The 20,034-nt window shown below is 34.2% G+C and overlaps 1 protein-coding gene across 2 annotated transcripts in view; it reads right to left on the reverse strand.

Annotated features, from left to right (window-relative positions):
* The window catches only part of LOC139982290 (uncharacterized), a 31,068-nt gene extending 11,522 nt beyond the window's left edge, over positions 1-19,546 (reverse strand). For both annotated transcript variants that reach the window (XM_071994975.1, XM_071994973.1), the window contains exons 1-21: positions 19,422-19,546; positions 17,384-17,471; positions 16,465-16,585; positions 15,101-15,172; positions 14,468-14,539; positions 13,774-13,845; positions 11,240-11,311; positions 10,447-10,518; positions 8,791-8,862; positions 7,571-7,642; positions 6,457-6,528; positions 5,399-5,470; positions 5,219-5,290; positions 4,777-4,848; positions 3,859-3,930; positions 3,621-3,692; positions 2,094-2,165; positions 1,628-1,699; positions 935-1,006; positions 525-596; positions 220-291 (exon numbers count right to left, since the gene is read on the reverse strand). In XM_071994975.1, coding sequence (XP_071851076.1) covers positions 220-291; positions 525-596; positions 935-1,006; positions 1,628-1,699; positions 2,094-2,165; positions 3,621-3,692; positions 3,859-3,930; positions 4,777-4,848; positions 5,219-5,290; positions 5,399-5,470; positions 6,457-6,528; positions 7,571-7,642; positions 8,791-8,862; positions 10,447-10,518; positions 11,240-11,311; positions 13,774-13,845; positions 14,468-14,539; positions 15,101-15,172; positions 16,465-16,585; positions 17,384-17,459 — 1,493 coding nt within the window. In that variant the 5' untranslated portion in view covers positions 17,460-17,471; positions 19,422-19,546. The remainder of the gene's footprint in view (positions 1-219; positions 292-524; positions 597-934; positions 1,007-1,627; positions 1,700-2,093; positions 2,166-3,620; positions 3,693-3,858; positions 3,931-4,776; positions 4,849-5,218; positions 5,291-5,398; positions 5,471-6,456; positions 6,529-7,570; positions 7,643-8,790; positions 8,863-10,446; positions 10,519-11,239; positions 11,312-13,773; positions 13,846-14,467; positions 14,540-15,100; positions 15,173-16,464; positions 16,586-17,383; positions 17,472-19,421) is intronic.
* Positions 19,547-20,034: the final 488 nt, after the last annotated feature.

Genomic DNA, 20,034 nt, shown 5'->3' on the forward strand with positions numbered 1-20,034 from the left:
CTGTTCGGGTCTGTTCGGGTCTGTTCTGGTCTGATACGCTCTGGATTCTGTGTTCTGTCTTGTCAATCTTGTCTATCGTGTACGTCATTTCTGTCATGTCTTGTCATGTCTTGGTTTCTTTTGTTTTTATAATTTTGTTGATCCGTTCCTTGTGCTGGCTATATCACCGTTACAATAATTACGTATTGCATGATCAGATAAAAAAAAATCAATGCTTACATGAGTCCTAATTTTGAAGCATTTTGAAATGCACCGGTAGGGATTTCTTGCAGCTGGTTCGAATACAAATCCCTGACGAGATAAAGAAAAAGAGGAAATGTCAACTACTGTTTTCTAATGGTAGGTAACACCTATAATTAAAAATAGTTTAGACCTACCCATGAAAGATAATGAGTGGGTCAAATATACATACCACGCATATCAAACTTAAAGTAAAATCTATGTAATGATCGTAGTTATTTTTTATATTTGTATATGTCTTAGCTTAAAAACTAATATCTCGTCATCATACAATTTATACTTACAACATTTTCAGGCTGTACATTGTGGCGAACATGTAAGCTGGGAACCTTTTCAGTTTGTTGAATGGTAGCTGTCTGTAAATTAAATATCCCTTCATTTAGGCGTTACAATATAATCAACACATTTTTGTCTTAAAAGAAATATGATAAAAGAAACATCTTGCAAAACGTAAACGACAACTGTTGTGTGATGATCGCCCTGAGAAAGGGGGAAAGGAAATGGGTTTCCACCTCCCTAGAAATATTTGTTTCGGTAAGTGACCTAAGATGAAAAGATGCAGTTCCATTTTCATTTGCATTGTTTAAACACTTTCCAAAATTGCCTTTGACAGAGCAGAGCTTAAAGCTAGGATAAATGTGTTTATGGGATAAGCGCGGTATAGGCGCCAAATGGTGAACATATATTTACTCACATATTAACTACTTTGCTTGAGTTCTGCAGAAAGTCATCAGGCAAGGTTTTGAGAGAGTTGTTTGCGAAAAATCTGACAGAAAAACAACAGATCACAACATTATGAACTGTAGAGTAGATAAATGTTGTTCCTGTATTAGCAAAAACGTAAAATAATTCGGTTAACAGCAAGTATGAACGGCATATCATCATCATTATTAACATAATATAAAGATAGCTAATCGTTAAATTAATTAGGGACTGATCAAAAAGAACACATTCATCCAGGTGAAACCTACTTCATTTTTTATGCCGTTTTTTGAGATACAAGATTTCAATTGAGAAAGAGTTGTATCAGATGTTAAGTTAAAGCAAATAGTTATCAAGTCAAATGTTAAACTGGCAAAACTGTCTCTTCATGTTCAAACTTTACATCCGGTCCTCTACTTTAAAATTGCTACATAGTATCTATTAGTATCCATCGTTCTCCAGTCCCACCTAGATGTCTACACGGTATCTCTTAGTGTCCCATCTTCCTCCAATCCCACCTAGAAGTCTACATGGTATCTCTTAGTGCCCCATCTTCCTACAATCCCAACTAGATGTCTACATGGTATATCTTAGTGTCCATCGTCCTCCAGTCCCACCTAGATGTCTACATGGTATCTCTTAGTGCCCCACCTTCCTCCAATCCCACCTAGAAGTCTACACTTACACGTTTTGTAGCTCTGTACAAGACCGGAGTAATCCTCTGGGAATACTGGTAATTCCATTACTTGAAAACTTGCTGTTGAAACGGAAAGCAACAACGAAAAGGGACGAGCTCATAATCATCTTAATATTGCGACTGACATATTAAAAGTATTTTTTTTCAAAGAACATCATTGGCGACCTGGGTCACATAATGATACTGGCTCAGTGATTCTTCCGGTGGCGCTGTTTAAAATAGTGCCTTTCGCGAGCAAGAGGAAATAGATACGAATTACTAGACATTCAGCCAATATAGGCTACTCCGTCACTGGCAAGGGATTTAGTAGTTAGAAAGTCGCTGGGAATGATCATCTGAGTTTAAACATTCTATTAATTATCATGCTAGTCAATCTTACGACCAATTTGTAGACGATAAATAGATGAAACACCATCTCACTTATACGAATATGCAATGAACTGCAGATACTCACATTTGAGTCAACTTTTGGTTGGAACTGAAAAATCTTCCTGGGATTCTTTCTAATGCATTATCTGAAAAATCGCTAAACATTCAGGAGGAAAATCAAATCCTCTTTAGCTTGATAATGCAAATAGTTAATTGCTGTGCCAACATTTTTTTTTTTGGGGGGGGGGCGATTTTATAATGTAATAAAATACCACTTATTGATTAATCAAAATGGTCCCTCAAAAAGTTAAATTAGTGTGGAGGAAGATGCCGGTTAGAAACATTTTCTCGTCATCTGTATGTTCTCGGGATTTGAGTGTCTTTTTAGCATCGCATTGTATTCCATATATGACAGCTCTGATACTACTCTGCATGAAAATACCAAATTTTAACCACTTCAGAGAATCTAAAATGTTCTGATTGTTTAGATCAAACAGCATCCTCATAGCAGTTTCAATCGCAAAAATGTGATTTTGTTGTAAATTTGGAATATTTTGTTAAAGTAATTAGTGTGAACAATGTCCTATGGTCACTTGCTTTTCTGTATAACATATTTTTAATTAATTTTACAGGGGAAATAATATTTCTACAATAGAATTGTTCTAAGATGAGACTTTTTACATGAAGGGACAGGGGAGCCGGGGAAATCGGGTGCAGGTAGCTACTCCAATTCCCGTTTTCTTCGAAAAACCTCAGAAATTCCCATTTTCATAAACAATAAATACCTCTTTCGTTTTCCAAAATGATCCATGTCTGTTTGTTTAATACATTAAATAAAAGGGTAATATCTTTAGCTTTCTAATAGCATCCTTTGTTGAAAAACATTCAAATACTAGAATTTGAGGTACGGAATGCATTGGAAATCCATTTTGAGGTTAGATTGTAATATGCCACTTCAAATCAAAGTCACGTGCTCACTGCTCTTAGAAGTATGCTCCCCCACCTCACCCTGCACAGATCGAACCCTCTCCCGCCGCTCGGATCTTACATAGTTAGCTAGACATACATTCCAAATGTATCAGGTTTCAAGGATAAAGCAACATTCAGTTCACCATATCTCAAGGTAGGGACAAGATATTGAGATGTGGTTTCTAATAACAATGTGCTTTATTTTCCTCTTTAATATACCTTTAACATTGCAAAATGAAAAAGGAATATGAGTAAGTTTGTTTCACCTACTCTACTCTAGGAGTGTTAGCTTAGTGGTTAACGCCGATGCCTTCCAATCATAGGGTCCCCGGTTCGAGTCACTCCAAGATTAATGTATGTCGTCCAGTTACAGAGTTGTTGAAAATTTATAATCATGGACGTTAAAATATGAAACTAAGAGACTGACTTTGGTCAGCTTGCAGCTTTGATAAGCCAATGGTGGCTTCTTTGCGAGTTTCTGCTTGCAGAAGGATCTAAAATACATACATACATACTGCCAAATACGTTCATGAAATAACAATAAGCTCTAACATAACATTTAACGTCTGTTAATACGAGCCATTTTGTCACCCCTAAAGCGGCGACAGGATATTTGTTTAAAAGTTAAGATACTACTACTAACACTTTCTGCAAGTTTGTGGAATTTTGCACGAGGTTTTCCGGAATATTCTTCAGTTGGTTTCCTAAATAGTTTCTGTAATTGAAATATCATAATGAACAGGTTACTAACCACATTAAAACGCCTTCTTTCTCTTGTAGTTTGTTTATATAAATTATTGTAAAATAAACAAAGGGAAGTATATGTTTAGATAATCTTTACGTCATGTTTATTCAATACAATTATACTGCAATAAACTTACATGGTGGTCAACTCATAATTATTGGCGAACAATTTCTCTGGAAGTTCTGTCAACATGTTTTGGGCAATCGCACTGTTGAACAAAGATAATGAATTAATCATTGAGATCAGCCGCATATAAGTTAGCTTGTTCGAACATGTTAACAGTAGAAAATAATGCAGCATTGAAAGCAGTGAAATTGCTTGTGCGTATAATGGGGTGGGTAGACGATCTAACCCTCTATATATGTAACATGTTTAAGTTCCTTGACCTAAATGACGAGATTTAACCTAAAGAAGCCCATTCGCTTTGCTGTATTACTGGGAACGGTATCGTAAGATACGCTTGAACTACTGTGTGCAGTGTAAATGTTGTTAGTTACATCATAAATAATAACATGGTTAGGAAACTGGTTAAATACTTAAACTAATCATGGGCTGTTACCTAGACCTACTACTACCAGCAAAAAGTTAAGCCTAGACTACTTTACATATTACACGAAGCGGTGCTATATAATGTTCCCCTTGTTAACTGTTGAGTGTTATTTTTCATGGTGCCTTATTTTACTTCTTGGAGAAGAAAAAAAGACTTATAGTTCATAGATAGATTGCACTGATGACACTTTCTTTCTCTTATTTTAGTTTTATTTATTGTTTATTTTCTGCTCATTTCAGTGAATATGAAGTAGGAACCTGTGGAAATATAGCGACCAGCTTTACTGTCGCATAACTAAGGACCTAATCACATTTCTATTTACAAAGGAAGCCCATTAAAACAGGACAAATTGGTTACCTCTGTACTACATGTAATTTGGTTCCTTATCTCATTCAAGAACAAACAGCAAAGTGCGTCGAAAGACAGAAATATCTAGTTAGAGAGGGAACCTTGTCTGTACACTCTTTGATGGTTAATTATCAAAACAATATTTTGTAAACTTACAAAAAATTTAATCGAGGCAAGTGAGCGAATATATTTTCAGGAATAAAGCGGATGTTGTTAATGGACAAATCTCTGTAAATGAAAAAAAGGGGAAATGTTATATATGATTCATAATGCTGCTATGCGCAATGTGATTCATGTTCTCTTGAATAACTTTTGGTACAGTGCTCGTACATTAACTAAAATGAAGGAATGCATATTTACATACTCAACTCACATGACATATCGGCATTATGGCAATTTTTGAGTTACGGCAATGTGTTCAAGGACTAGCTAAAGCATATTTCTATATGGTATAGTAGGTAGCTAGGCCTATATCTGGTCACAAATGATTTTCGATCTGTATTTTCCAAACATGAAACGTCGCCCCTTGATTTCCTGCTTGCTCAGTTCTTGCTGGTAATCTGTATGAATACGTATGAGTTCTATAATTATAACTTACATATGATTTAAGTTCAGCGAGTTTTCAAACAAATTTGATGATACATCGTGTATGCTGTTGTTCGAGAGGTCTCTGAAATGAAAGAGAATTAGAAATGAAGTAGAGGTCTCAATAATGAAACATTGAATCCTGGCTTTTGCAAATTAACTCAAAATTAGCAATTCTCAACGCAGTACTTACAAATAAGTCAACGATGTTAGATTGCGCAACAATGTTGGCGATATATCCACTAACCGATTCATCCCTAAGTTGCTGTGAAAATAAAAGGATATATATACATTATATATATATATATGATATATATATTATTATTATAATTATAACTATTATTATTATTATTCTCTTCAAATCACACAATTCGTCATGCCGAGAACGAAGAAAGGCCATGTTCTGGTATATCCATAGGCCTACTTATAACATAAACGACTAGATACGACTTCATATTAGAATCCCGTATTAAAGAACTCGCACCCAATGGTTGCTACAGCAACTGATGTTCAAGTCCCAGAACCGTGCAACAGTAAGTTCTACTTTGTGTTCGTAACACGGTAACATGTGTAACAGGACGTGAACAGTAGTTACAGTCCCATCCATGAGTACGGGGTGAATGCTTTTAGGAGTTTCGGGTGGATAACGATGCAATTCAGAAGCATGTTATCTTTGATGGTGAGTTGATATGTGTTTGCAAGATGAGCAATGTTGCCAATTAAATCTCGGAAGAATATTTACACCTTAAAATGAAAGCAGTTGCTAAGATTAGTCAGTATAACGCTGCATTTATATTCATGTAAAAAACTGGTCGTTTTTAATTCATTCCAAATAATTAAAACGATAATTTTGCTACATATGATGTCCTGCAGGTAAAAACAAACAACCAAACTATTAATCAATTTTTCTTTCTTTGGCATAAAATAGAGCAGAACCATATCTTCCGCTGAAAAGTTGAGTACCTATTCCTGCAAACTTTCCATTACGGTATTTTTTTACGTTAATATTACATTAAAAAAGTGGTCAGCTTAAATTCATATGCGGTAATAGGAGCGTTCGAATTGCAAAGCAATCAATTCTTTTTTTAACATTTCTTGAAAATTTGTACACAAAAACCCTCTCAGTCAAACTAAATGAAACTTGCTATAAGAAGTATAGGAAAGTGAATACAGGTTGTATCATTAACACACTGGATGAGAAAGAGTACATCAGTACAAAGATGTGTCCAATCACTACTGACGAATACTTACATGTGAGTAATATGGCTACTGGTCTCAAATAACTTATCAGATAGTCTGGTGAACTTATTTCGATGAAGGAATCTGTTACACGGTAACGATAGAGTGTTTATGTTAGCATTAACTTCTCAATGTTAAGATGATATACATTTTAATTGAATGAGCTGTTCCAACCTCAGATGGGCTATATAAAACAATAAATATATATGCAGTGTTTACTGTGCCTCTTGATGCTAAATTTATCTAGAAATGTATAATGTAGAAGTCTCCAAATAGCTGAGACAATTAAGTGTTTATTTGAGAGACAAAACGGTCTCCAACGAAAGAAATGCTCAATATCAAACACTGTTTGAGTCAAACCATAACACTTCTTATTACATTTTATTTCATATGATAATGAAGGATACAGTGAAAACAAATCCATTTTCCATTATTTACATATCCGTAATGAACAATCGTATCTAGTTCTCTCACTTGCGGCCAACCTTGTTTTTGCACACGCTATGCTACCATTACTCCATATGAGCGATTTGTATAGGGCAATATGTTATACAAGCTGTAATGAATGGCATTTAATTGATTGTTAACTATTTAGAAGACTATGGCAATGTTCACAGTTAAAGGAATAACGAAGGCAGGGATCGAAAGACAATTTTATGTTATTCAGTAACCTAAAAATGTTCTCATATTCGATTGTTATGTTAACCGCTTGCTGTCTAACTGAATACGCTTGCTTGGAAAGTGGCTCCTAAGGCCTCAGCACAATGCAAAGTAAGCCGCCATTGATAACGTAATACGCCGGAAATCCAATCTTGATGACGTCAGGATATTGAAAGAGAGCGTATTCAGTCAAACAGCAAGAGGTTAAACATAAAAATCGAACATTAGAGAGGTTTATACTTACTGAATAAGATAAATTGTCTTTCAACCCCTGCCTTCGTTATTCATTTAAAGATGGATGACATGTAATTAATTAATAATAACTGGGAACAGTACGACAATGTTCACATTGAAATACAGTTTAGCTTTGGTAAACCTATAATATTGATTTATGCCAATAGTTTGTATATTAATGAACTATGTAAGAGATTCCAACTATCTTGATCTGACTTAGTTCGTTACTCACAAACTTTGTAAACCTGAAACAGGCGCAAAGAGCCTACTCGGTAACTCCTCGAGTTTATTTGCATGGAGTTTTCTGTGGATGGAAAGGTATGTGAATGAATCTGTTGGTCAATGAAATAAAATTAAGAATTGAAGAGTCACCAAATGTGTTACCGACGTGCTTCCTTTCGTTTTCTTTACGATGGCACTCATGCACCACGGTTGAAATTGATCACAGCCTCTTCCCTGGAGAAGCACAACTAATGTAATGTTACCTAAACCGTTGTTACTAAGGGAAAGGGATTTTCTCCTTACTTTCATCAACGTAAGAATACGATGAATTATTTTAAACAAACAAGAGAACTACAATGCAGCAATATTCTCTTATGTACTCGTCTGACCCAAGAAGAACGATGTGCAATTAATTCCAATATGTGCTAAGTTATCAATATTGCACAATTGACGTGTCTGTAGAAAGTAAAATTACGGATTCTTTACATTACAATATGGAAACGGTTATAGATGCCATCAAAATATTGAATGTTCCTTTCAGTATATCAGCATTTTGTTGCAAATTATAAAGTATAGCTCACTTGTTTTTCTTTAAAAAAAAAAAAGTCGAATTGTCGCTTTGATTAGGCCTACAAATTGAAATTATACAATGAAACTTCTTTTTTTTTTGCAATTAAATGGCAAATTACCCAATTGTCACGTTCTTTGCAATTCGATAGTTTACTGCCACCTACACTGTATATTATGTGCAAGTTGGCATTTCGCAAAAAAATGATCATGTTAAGAACTTGTATTCGATCAATTAAACAGTTAGTTGCAACATGGGGAATTTCACATAATACATTCAAGCATTTTAACATTTATTTTGCAAATTGTCTAAATTTATAAGATCCTGTCAGCACAATTATCAAAACACTAACTTCCCATGAAATAAACAATTATATTTTTGTGGTTGGGAAGTGTGGAGATGAGAAAAAATAAAATTAGTTTGCTATTCATTTTGCAAAAAAAGTGAGAGTCTGATCCCATAGAAAATGTATGGAATTGATCAATGAACGAAGAGTTGTAAACGTACCAAGTGAATACCTATTCATTTTGTTGAAACTTGTTAATAAATGTATAAAGAGAGATCTGATCATTGTGACGTCAGTCTAATGTTTCATAATACTTCAGAAATGTCGGCTTTCACCACAAACAAAAAAATTGATTAAAATATAATAAAATACTTACATCCTAAGGAGAGATTGTGCATGATCAAATAGATTTTCTGGTATTTCAGATATGTCGTTATATGAAAAATCTCTATAAAAGTAAAACAAAAATGAATAAGATATTCTCAATATCAGGCTATATGATAATTAGAATACATTGTAGATAGTCAACGACAACCATGGATTAATAGAAGTAGACTCTACAAATATCAAACAGGGCGAATAGCCTCATACAACAATTAAGTTACTAATTGTGTGTTCAATATTACCATTCCAAACGTGTTAATATCATAATTGCCATTTAATGGGCTTCCTGAATTATTTTGATCAAATCTGACAAAATATTTTTCGGTGTATCGCTTGGTCGTTTATAAGTTTCATTATTAATAGTAAGAAGGTTGGTTGGTTTAACGATGAATGTAGCCGTTGACTTAACATGACCTACTGTTTGCTTATGCATTGCTATACACCGTTGTGTTCTTGTCGCGTTCTAATCAGAAGAGGGGTTTACATATATAATATACAACATGATAATCTGTACAAGTGATGTCTCGACTCGACTCGACTCGATTCGATTCGACTCGACTCGAGTCGGCTCGGCTCGAGTCGACTGGAATCGTTGGATTACTGTGATTTGACACAACTCTGAAGCTACTTTACCGATGGAGCCTAACCTACTACCTTTATCTCACTCAAAATGCATTAAAAAAAATTGCAGTATGTAGCTATATTAAACAATGAACTAGATATGTCACCATGTTATTCACAGTATATATAGTTATACATAGTTATATACAGTATATACTTATATATAGGTTATATATATATATATATATATATATATATATATATATATATATATATATATATATATATATATATATATTTAGTTATATAAGGTAGATATAATTATACATAGTTATATATAGTTAAATGAAGTTATATATAGTTATACATAATTATACATATACTTATATAATATACATAATAAATCATATTATATATAATTATACATACAGTTATATAGTATAAATATATATTTATATATAGTTAATTAAAGTTATATATAGTTATATAAAGTTATATATACTAGTTGGAAGACTAGTTCCATTCTACAATGCGCATTAGTTATATACATGCTCCACGCTGACAACACAGACTTACAGATAGAATATTAATTTCATACTAACAATAGGCCTACACCTTGTATGTTAGCTTCATATGGCAACACCGACTAAGAGGCGGGATTCTAAGTATTTGATAATATAGGTACAATGACAATCACGCAGGGTTGCTAGCTGTACGTTTACAATGCATATGCAGTCATACTTGTTTCATACATGGGTTCTACCTCATGTATTCATGACACGGGGGAGACTGGTTTCACGATTTATGTGCCAGACGGATTGCCGTTTTGCGTACGACCATGTGATACATAATGTGAAGAAAATTAGATGCTTTTTCATCTTTGGTAAAAAGAAACATCGTTGACATTTCTTGTTCTCACGTTGCAATGGGATTACTGTGAGAGGCAAAGTGGTGACTCATTGTTAATTTCTAGATTTACCTTTTGAGTGATACATCTGACCAATCTTTTGAGATTTTCACATTAAGATGTGCTTAAGCATATATCGTAGTTAAATATAAACCAAACCTATTTAAATCGAGTACTCACACCAGATATAACTTCACCGTTGAATTTAATATTGTTGATGGAATATCTGTTAAGCGATTCTTACACAGTATCCTACAGAAAAACATGATGAAATTAAGAGATGTATTCTACATTTTATTAAATATCAACATATACGTATCAGTCAACCTTTAGTATTTTAGTATGTAGAATTGATTGCTGCTTGTTCCCATTGGGCAGATTTGAAGTTATGAATAAGAAGGATTACAGATAACTAGTCAAAATATGTGCTTTATTAGAATGAGCTATTGAAGGGTGTTTAGTATATATATATATATATATATATAAATATATATATATATATATATAAATGAAAATCGTAATGAGTTGGAAAATCAAGAACAGTGAAAAAACTTTCAGCCTCCACCGGGATTCGAACCACGGGCCTTCCGCTCTGTACGCGGACACCCCAACCACTAGGCTATGGACGCTGATTGTATGTCCAGAGGTTCGAAACCGGTAAGAAAGATCGTAATTCCACTGTAGGCGTTTGTCACCTGAATCGAACAATACTAGTTCTGTTTTTGGTGACATATTTTGCCTTACTCTATATAAATATATATATGTAAATTTGAGAGATCACATTTAGAAATGTTCTCTATTCTCATAAATCATGATTGTGGTGGTTTATGCCAATCTAGATTGTCAACCAAAAAATGAATAATTTGAACAAACAAGAGGAAATATTGAGAAACATTCACTACAGATTTATAAATCCTAAACATATTTCCAAGGGGAGGAGGATATAGTGATAGATCTATGGCAAAATACTTACAGATATTTCAGAATGGTCAGGTTTGAAAATAACCCACAAGGTAACTCACGTAACAAATTGACACCAAGCTCTCTGTAACAAATGAGATACATACCATACGCAATGTTAAGATTAATAAAACAGGTTATTTTTGACAAAGAAACAAATTCATATACCTGCTCAGTAGAGGTAAAACCCTGTACGTGTGTCTATGTTATTCGTGTTCCAATAAAGGGAATATTCATTTATGATTGTCGTTTAATGAAATGTGCCTTTTTTCCTTCTTTTTTTTTTGGGGGGGGGGTACATTTTTGCTATGGTCATGAGAGATGTTCCAAGAAGAAAACATAGAAACATGTTCGGTCACATATTAGGATGGACGTATTTTAGCTCATGATGATCAAGTTTGTTCAGAAACAGATTTGCTTATATAGATCTAGTCGATCGATGGTCAGTTTAAGTAGTTTTCGAATCAGAAATTACCGTTACTGGTTATAACACCCCAAACGGGTAGCGATAGCAAAATTTTCTCGTTAAACAAGCATGCGACCGCCATCGTGTTTCCTTTGATGTATGCCATACCAAATTGTGGCTCTATGAAGTCACATGGATCATATCACAGCATTCTCAAAGGAATCAGCATCATAGTGGGATATTTTGCTACGGTTTGTAGATTTTCATAGAGTGAGATTAATTCTTCCTTCATTTTTTCTCCTTTTTGGGGGACGGGGGTGGGGGTGGGGCGGTTCGGTGTAGCTTTGAGAAGAGGAGCCTGGTGACAACGGTATTTATTGTTTCTTTGCCCCTCCATAAGTTTCAATGTCCTGCTAAATCGTGTTGATAACAAATTATAATAGCGTGTTGGCGTATTAGTTGTTTTTATACCAAATTCTTAATTAGGAAACAAATAGGCAATCGATGAAGTTGCAGATCTCACCCCCAAAATGTTGGTGTATGACTTATATGATGGCGTCACTATGACGCACCAAGTTTGAAGTACACATGGGTGTAACTCTTAAACTTATTTTGTCGTTTGGCATGTACAATAATAGCTCAACGATTTTTTTTTCACTAAATTTGAACTATCAGCAATTTTGTTCAGAAAGAAGCTTTAGCCACGGAAATATCTTTACTTGTAAAAAAAGTTAATCACGCATTTTGCATGTTAATTATTAGAGATAAGTTTTGCAAATGCTCAATCAACAATATTTAGCTCTTGACATTACAGAATACTGGGATTGGTTTAAGCGTAAACACTGTTAACATTTGAAAATTTGGAAAGAAAATCAAAAAGAAAGTGAAAGGGTTCGGATCATGGTGGCTTTATGAAATTAAAAACACACTACTAATTCTACTATAATATCTGGCAAAGGGAGCAAGATCTGAGCTGTTTCAGGGAGTTTTTAATCTCATTAAAGGCAAAGGCCTGGTTCAGGGGTAAAGGCTTGGTTCAGTGGGCAAAGGCTTGGTTCAGAGGCAAAGGCTTAGTTCAGCGGTTACATTGTCCTCCTCAAATTCCTTAGGTTCCAGGATCAAAATTCCGCCAGGAGCAGCCACATCCTCTTGACCTATTCAAAAATCGCTGCAGTGCAGCGGTGATGTGCGGAGTCTTCCGTGGATTTGGTATTTCTGGTTTGTGAACTTTGGAAAAGGGGTTTGTTCCTGTTCTTCACTTGATTTCGTATCAACTTTGTTCGTCAGTCAAGGCTACAATGCAGTGATGTCGACTGGGTTGCCTTTGCATACCTCAGTGATTGAGAAAGTGGTCAGATGCCGGGGCGTACACTCTCGTCCGTCGGATGAGGACATTAAATGGTGGTCACGGGATTAGGAATGGGAGCGAATTCCCACGCCTGCCTATATCCTTTGAACACTTATCGAAAAGAGAAGGCTTGAAATAAGCCAGTGTTCATCCACGATCTGACATGGTCTCATATATAAGCTACTGTAAGACTTCCTGACCCTTGGGTCTCTAAACTAAACCTAAACTAAAGATATTTGTCATATAAGCTAACTGAGATGGATGGGTTAGTGTCCCCTATTTAACAATGTAAACATAGAGTTTCTGATATCCTACTGTTGTTTGAAGTACGTACCTAGTGTTGGCCAAGTTTGTTTGCAGCTAGTAGTACTTTAGTGCAAAAACAAAGAGGTCAAAATTGCATCAAAACCAAAGGCGGTATCAATTTAGGGGTACTCCTGTGCCATTCCCGTCAATTTTGTCTCTCAGTTTGTGAGTAGTTTAATTTTATTTAAACTATTTTGCGAATTTTAAAACATCTTTTTTTTTTATTATGTAGATATAATACAATTTGCGAACAATGGAATTAACAACTTTGCTTACCTGGCCTTTATTTTGGTATTCAAATTGAAATATTTGGGTAGGAATCCTTGTAATAGACTACTTCGACAAGCATCTCAATTAATCTCTTGCAAAGTATCTTGCTTAATCATTAAAGGAGACAACGGTTCAATACGGTTCTAACGAAAGGGTCACATGAAAGGAGAAACTAATGTGGATAAAATCGTCACAAAAGTACAACCTTGATACTTACATTGACAATAGAGCTGGTGTCGAGGTAAACAAGCCTGCTGGTAGCTCTTGTAGCGTGTTGCTAGTCAAGTTTCTAAATATTAAGAATGTATAAAGTAAACGCAAATTATATACCAACTCCAGCAAACAACATTGTTTACCTCTGTGTCCTAATCCTTCTCAACCAAGTTTTCCTAAACGTTTCACTCTGTCTTTTCGATTTGATTTTATTGCTTTCCTTCATATGTTGAAACTTACGATAATACACATATTTTTTTTTACAGCTTATTTTTGAGATATGCTTAACAGATGGGATCATTACTCTCTGTGGACGTATAGCTAGGTTCAAATTCACTCATGTAGTAGCTCAATAATTGGGTCAGGAAACATGTAACGAGCCATAGAAATCGAAACTGCAAACCGTTCTGTAAACCAATGATAACTTTACCCGCAATGAGTGGATTGGTCGATTTTGTACAAATTTACACCCAAAACTAGAGTGAATTTCATATTACAGAAGATTCTTTCATCTTCAAAGTTTAAGAAACACCATATTACCTTCCTGTTACATCCTTTAAATTGATATTAGACATAGCTGTAATAACTTTATTTGCACATCATCTTCTAATGCAACCCTAAATGACATCAGATTAATATTCACATAATAGTAAGGTGATTTTCGTTGATTTTTCCCCACATAAAAAAAAAACACTCACAGTCTTTGCAACTTCGTCGATGATGCAAAGATATTTTCAGGTAAACTTGACAGACGGTTATCATTTAACATCCTGGTGAAAAAAACAAAAAATAATGTGTGGGACAACTTAACTTTGAGACATAAGTTGTAACGTCCTCACTATTGGATGCTTTCTGCTATAAGCCTAGGCTTCACGCACCTCTTTTGACTACCATTTGGCATTTGACAAATCATTTTAAAATGGTTTGTATCTTTCTTGCACACTATTAAGTTAGTGGTAAGAAAGGGTTGCCTGGAATGTATTCAATGCTAAAGAATAAGGTTACTTGCAATCAAATCAAAGAAAGTAGCTGGAAACGATCGTTTCGTGTGTATCATTTGATTAGTATTTATATATAATTCCATCAATAATCGTTTGATTGAGAGGAATATATGGCCAAAATAAACATAGGACTTTTAACACCTTCCACAAGTTAGTGCAAACACAATCTAGATATTGACACCAATGAGATTATTTGTAAATATGTAATAACAGTTCACATACCTTTGTCTAGAACAGATTAATCATAGAGAACTGTTGGATATGCCACTCCTCATCATCACTCTTATTTGAAAGATATAAGTAATAATTGAGTTCAAGATTCGCACTTACAGTTCAGTCAAATTAGGCAGTCCTCTAAAGCTATCAGATCTCAACTCTGTGATCAGGTTGTACCCTAAGTTTCTGAAAAGGGAGATGATGCGACGATGTAATATCAAGTTGCTTGAACGATTCTAGATATGTCATCTATAGTTTAACGACACAAAAGAGGCAATGCCTACCCGATAAACACACAGAACACTTACTACAGACTGTAAATCTTAAAGTTTTGTACCACAGTGAAAACTGAATCGTGTTATAAATCGGTATCATGTGCTATTAGGATTACAGTCAGAACTGAGGATATGTGGAATTCCAACAAATCCAGTTTGATGCATTTGTTGGGATTACATATATCCTCAGTTATTACTGTAAACCTAATAACACATGCTACCGATTTATCATATTTATCAGCACGATCCAGTTTTTACTTTGGTACAAAACTTTAAGATTGACAGTTGTGACTGTTATCTCTTCGTGGATCGATTGCGATACCAAAGCTAGTCTGCAGTAAGAGGTTAATCTTACAGAAAAATACAAAAGGTTTCATTTTCAAAGATTTTTCTTCAGTTCAAGAGTTTCTCTAGTTTCCTTGTGTTATTTCAAAATGTTCCATTCGTTGAATATATTTTACGATTTGTTGATCATTGTTGTAACCATAAAGACGCTGTACTCATATCGGCTATATTTTCTGGAAATAAAGGGAAATACTTCTGGCGTAATTATGCAGAGCGAAACTGATATGATTTAGTCTATGAGTTTAATGACTGTGAACTACTTTGGTGTTCCTTGTCTGCAAACGATTGAGGCTATAACAATTCCCCCATAGAGTTAAATTGAGCCCTTAATGACTAATTTAAAGAAAGAGTCATACATCTTTTACAAGCAGCAATAATGAGTAGAGCGAGCTTTGATTAAAGTAAATCATTAATACAAACAAATGATTCGAAAGTGAATACAAATCAATGGCAATAAAGTAAACATTGTTTGCTTAAGCAATACTTTTAATGAAGGAACTTATTCATTGTCTTTACTAAATGTTCCCGTTGACATTTCTATAAGTACATGTTTAGGGGGCCCACTTAAGATATCACTATTACCTATATCGAAACGAACAGACCTCTTTTGATCAAATGTTAATTGGCCATGTTAAAAATTAAAGTAGGATCAATGATATGAAAGTTGCGGGGAATTTCCTTTATCACTTTACCTTTGTTTTACTTTCGAAGTTAAAATTAATCATTAATTATCTGAGGACAGGTATTATATATCGATATATAACAGTTGTTCTGTTTATACAGCTGAATACGTATCAACCTGTGATGTAAAACCCAAATAAGAGTGATTGAGCATGAACCTCGGTGTCTATCACTTACAATACAGTCGTTCTGTTGGGTATGTTCGAAGGTAGTTCCGTCAGCGACCTCCAAACACAGTTCACCATTAAGTTCACTTTTGTACTTTTGCACTTACATACACCCTCATCTCCACATGCATCTACACAGCAATAAAGGAAATAAAGCATAGATAAAACTGTGCATTAATTTATATGGAAAATTGCTCCACTGTACTGTCTGACATTTTACACAGATATTTCACCTATTCAAAAAGTTTAACAACCCGTTAGCAACATTTACTGCAAGGAAACAGATTTAAACACACTTTTCCTATGTAATCGTATATATGCCAAGCAATTGACAATGTTATAAACTTTATTATATCCAGTAATAAAATGATACGGTGTTACCTAATGTACCCAATGTATCTACAATTGGTGTTGACAATTTCTTTTCCTAGAAGAAATAATGTAACAACGACTATCGCCATAAATGGAAAATATGTAAAGATAAAACTAGTAACGATCATTCATATTTACATCTATGCACATAACTGACAATAATGAAATCATATTTTGATTGCAATATTTCATGTGACAATATTGGAATATATTTGCTCAATTCCAAAAATATATATATACTTCTTCTGTCTGCAGTCCACTTCACATTTTGAACGTTTGTATGAACAATATTCCGACGATACTGTCTTTACTGATATATATTGGATAAGTAACAATCAAATTGATTTATTTTATATAGCTATTAATCTACTACTACATATGAGTCATATGAAAGATACTTTTGCTACATAAATATTATATTATATTTGTTTGCGAATTAGCATGGCTTTGTGCGTCACATTATATGCGCAAGAGTAATCTCTGTTGGTTTCGGAAAAGAGAAAAATTCAAGCGTAAAGATGAATATTAAGTTATATACAACGAATAAACACATTTACCTTTTCTGTCCAGTCCTCCAAAACAGAGTCCAGAAAATAGATTGGTTAGAACAAGGGCAACTATATACATATTCATGATGATATGTAGCTGTAGAAAGAGAGTGTAGATATTTGTCTTGTACTTACAATGTGTAGCCAATGGGTTCTTTAAAACAGTTTTTTGCATTGATCTTGAGTTTCCATCTTTTTTTTTTAACTTTATCGTAACATATTATACTTTAAAAACTGTATAGTATACTTACTACACTGCATAGTATACCTATTACACTGCATATTATACCAAGCACACTGCATATTGTACCTGAACCACTGCATATTATACCTAACACAATGCATATTGTACCTGAACCACTGCATATTATACCTAACACACTGCATATTGTACCTAGCAAATTGCATATCGTACGTAACATACTGCACATTGAACCTACTACACTGCATATTATACCTAATACACTGCATATCTTACCTAATACACTACATATTGTACCTAAACCACTGCATATTGTACCTAACACACTGCATATTGTACCTACCACACAGCATAGTATACCTAATACACTGCATATTATACATAATACACTCCAGGCCATACCTAATACACTGCCTATGTACCTACTACACTGCATATTAAACCTATTACACCGCATATCATACCTAAACCACTGCATATAATACTTTACACAGTGCATATTATACCTAACACACTGCATATTGTACCTAATACATTGCACATTATCACTGCATATCATACCTTATACACTGCACATTTACCTACTACAATGCATATAATACCTAATACACTGCATATTATACCTAACACACTGCATATTGTACCTAAACCACGGCATATTATACCTAATACACTGCATGTCATACATAATACACTGCCTATGTACCTACTACACTGCATATTAAACCTAAACCACTGCATATTATACCTAATACACTGCATATCATACCTAAACCACTGCATATAATACTTTACACAGTGCATATTATACCTAACACACTGCATATTGTACCTAAACCACGGCATATTATACCTAATACACTGCATGCCATACATAATACACTGCCTATGTACTTACTGCACTGTATATTATACCTAAGCCACTGCATACTGTACCCAATACACTGCATATCATACCTAATACACTGCATATCATACCGAATACACTGCACATTGTACCTACTACACTGCATATTACACCTAATACACTGCATATTATACCTAACACACTGCATATTGTACCTAAACCACGGCATATTATACCTAATACACTGCATGTCATACATAATACACTGCATATCATACCTAATACACTGCCTATTAAACCTAACAAACTGCATATCGTACCTTCTGCACTGCATGTTATACCACATACACTGCATATTTTGGAAAACTAACTAAGAAGTAGAAGATATTTCTCGTGAAACCGTCGAACTTTCAAAGAATACTTTTACTTTAAGAATTCATTACCTTTTTACTTTAAAAACTTTTACTGTTACTTTGAGAATACTTTTAAGAACTTTGAAAGAATAATATTTGTACATGTTTTTTTACTTCCAGGGAGTCTCCTACTTTGTTAGTCTTTTTAAGACTTCATGGGAGACTTCCTGTCACATTGTACACAATTGGCGATAAAGCAAATAAATGAATTTAAAAAAAAAGTACTGAATAGATATGTAATAGTCTCATACTATAGTTTTCATGGATAACACATTGTATGTTTCGTTGAGTTTGACTTTAATAAAGGCCTACTGTATATGATAATACTCTTAATGATATCAGCAAGTAATATAGTAGCAAATATATATTCTAAAAGACAACTTCCAATTTTAAACTGTTTATACAGGAATGACTTAAAGAATTGGCTTCCTTTATTAACCTGAAAATTTCAATTCATTCCTGATTTTATTACTTGCTTATTTCGCACATACCATTGAGGTCAAATTATTCTACATCAGATATCAAATATGTGAATCAATTCGAAAACGATCTTAAGAACAGATTAGCATTAATGCCCAAACTTACCGTAATTGAACAATCACGTTCAAATGTGTCAAAATGCGACGAAGAATGAAGCAACACGGATGTTTCCCTATATTGTATATACAGCTCATAAATGCAAAACTATATGATGTGGATGTGAGTAGAAGACTTCGTCAAGTTAACGTGCTGCTTTCTCTGTGTATACGGAAGAGTGTTGGTGCCCTCATATCTGAATTTGCAGCATTACGCTGCTTCTAAAACCATGGTTGTTGTGTTTACAGCGAAGAAGGGATCGGTTGTAAAGTGATTTTGATTTACCTATACAGTGTATATAAAGAGGGTTGTTTAAAATGGTAACATATAGAATAGCGAGGTAATTAATTGTTCGTTTCACATGTGAAGGGAAATTAAAAGTGGGGAGTTCTAAACTATGGAACCACCAGAGCTACCTATTTGATTAATTGTACGTAGAGTATCAATCAACAAGTGTTACGCAATTTTCCTTAGAATTTATAAAACATTTTACACTTTAACCTCAAAATCAAACAGTGTACGTGCTACAACCAAAGATCGTTCTCTTTGCAATTTTAATCAGTTGGTAGAACGGAATGACCACAGAAGAACTTAAATTGTTGTTTTAATCCAAGTATATACT

This window comes from Apostichopus japonicus, chromosome 16 (assembly GCF_037975245.1).
Source record: "Apostichopus japonicus isolate 1M-3 chromosome 16, ASM3797524v1, whole genome shotgun sequence".
In the NCBI taxonomy this organism is placed as follows: Eukaryota; Metazoa; Echinodermata; class Holothuroidea; order Aspidochirotida; family Stichopodidae; genus Apostichopus; species Apostichopus japonicus.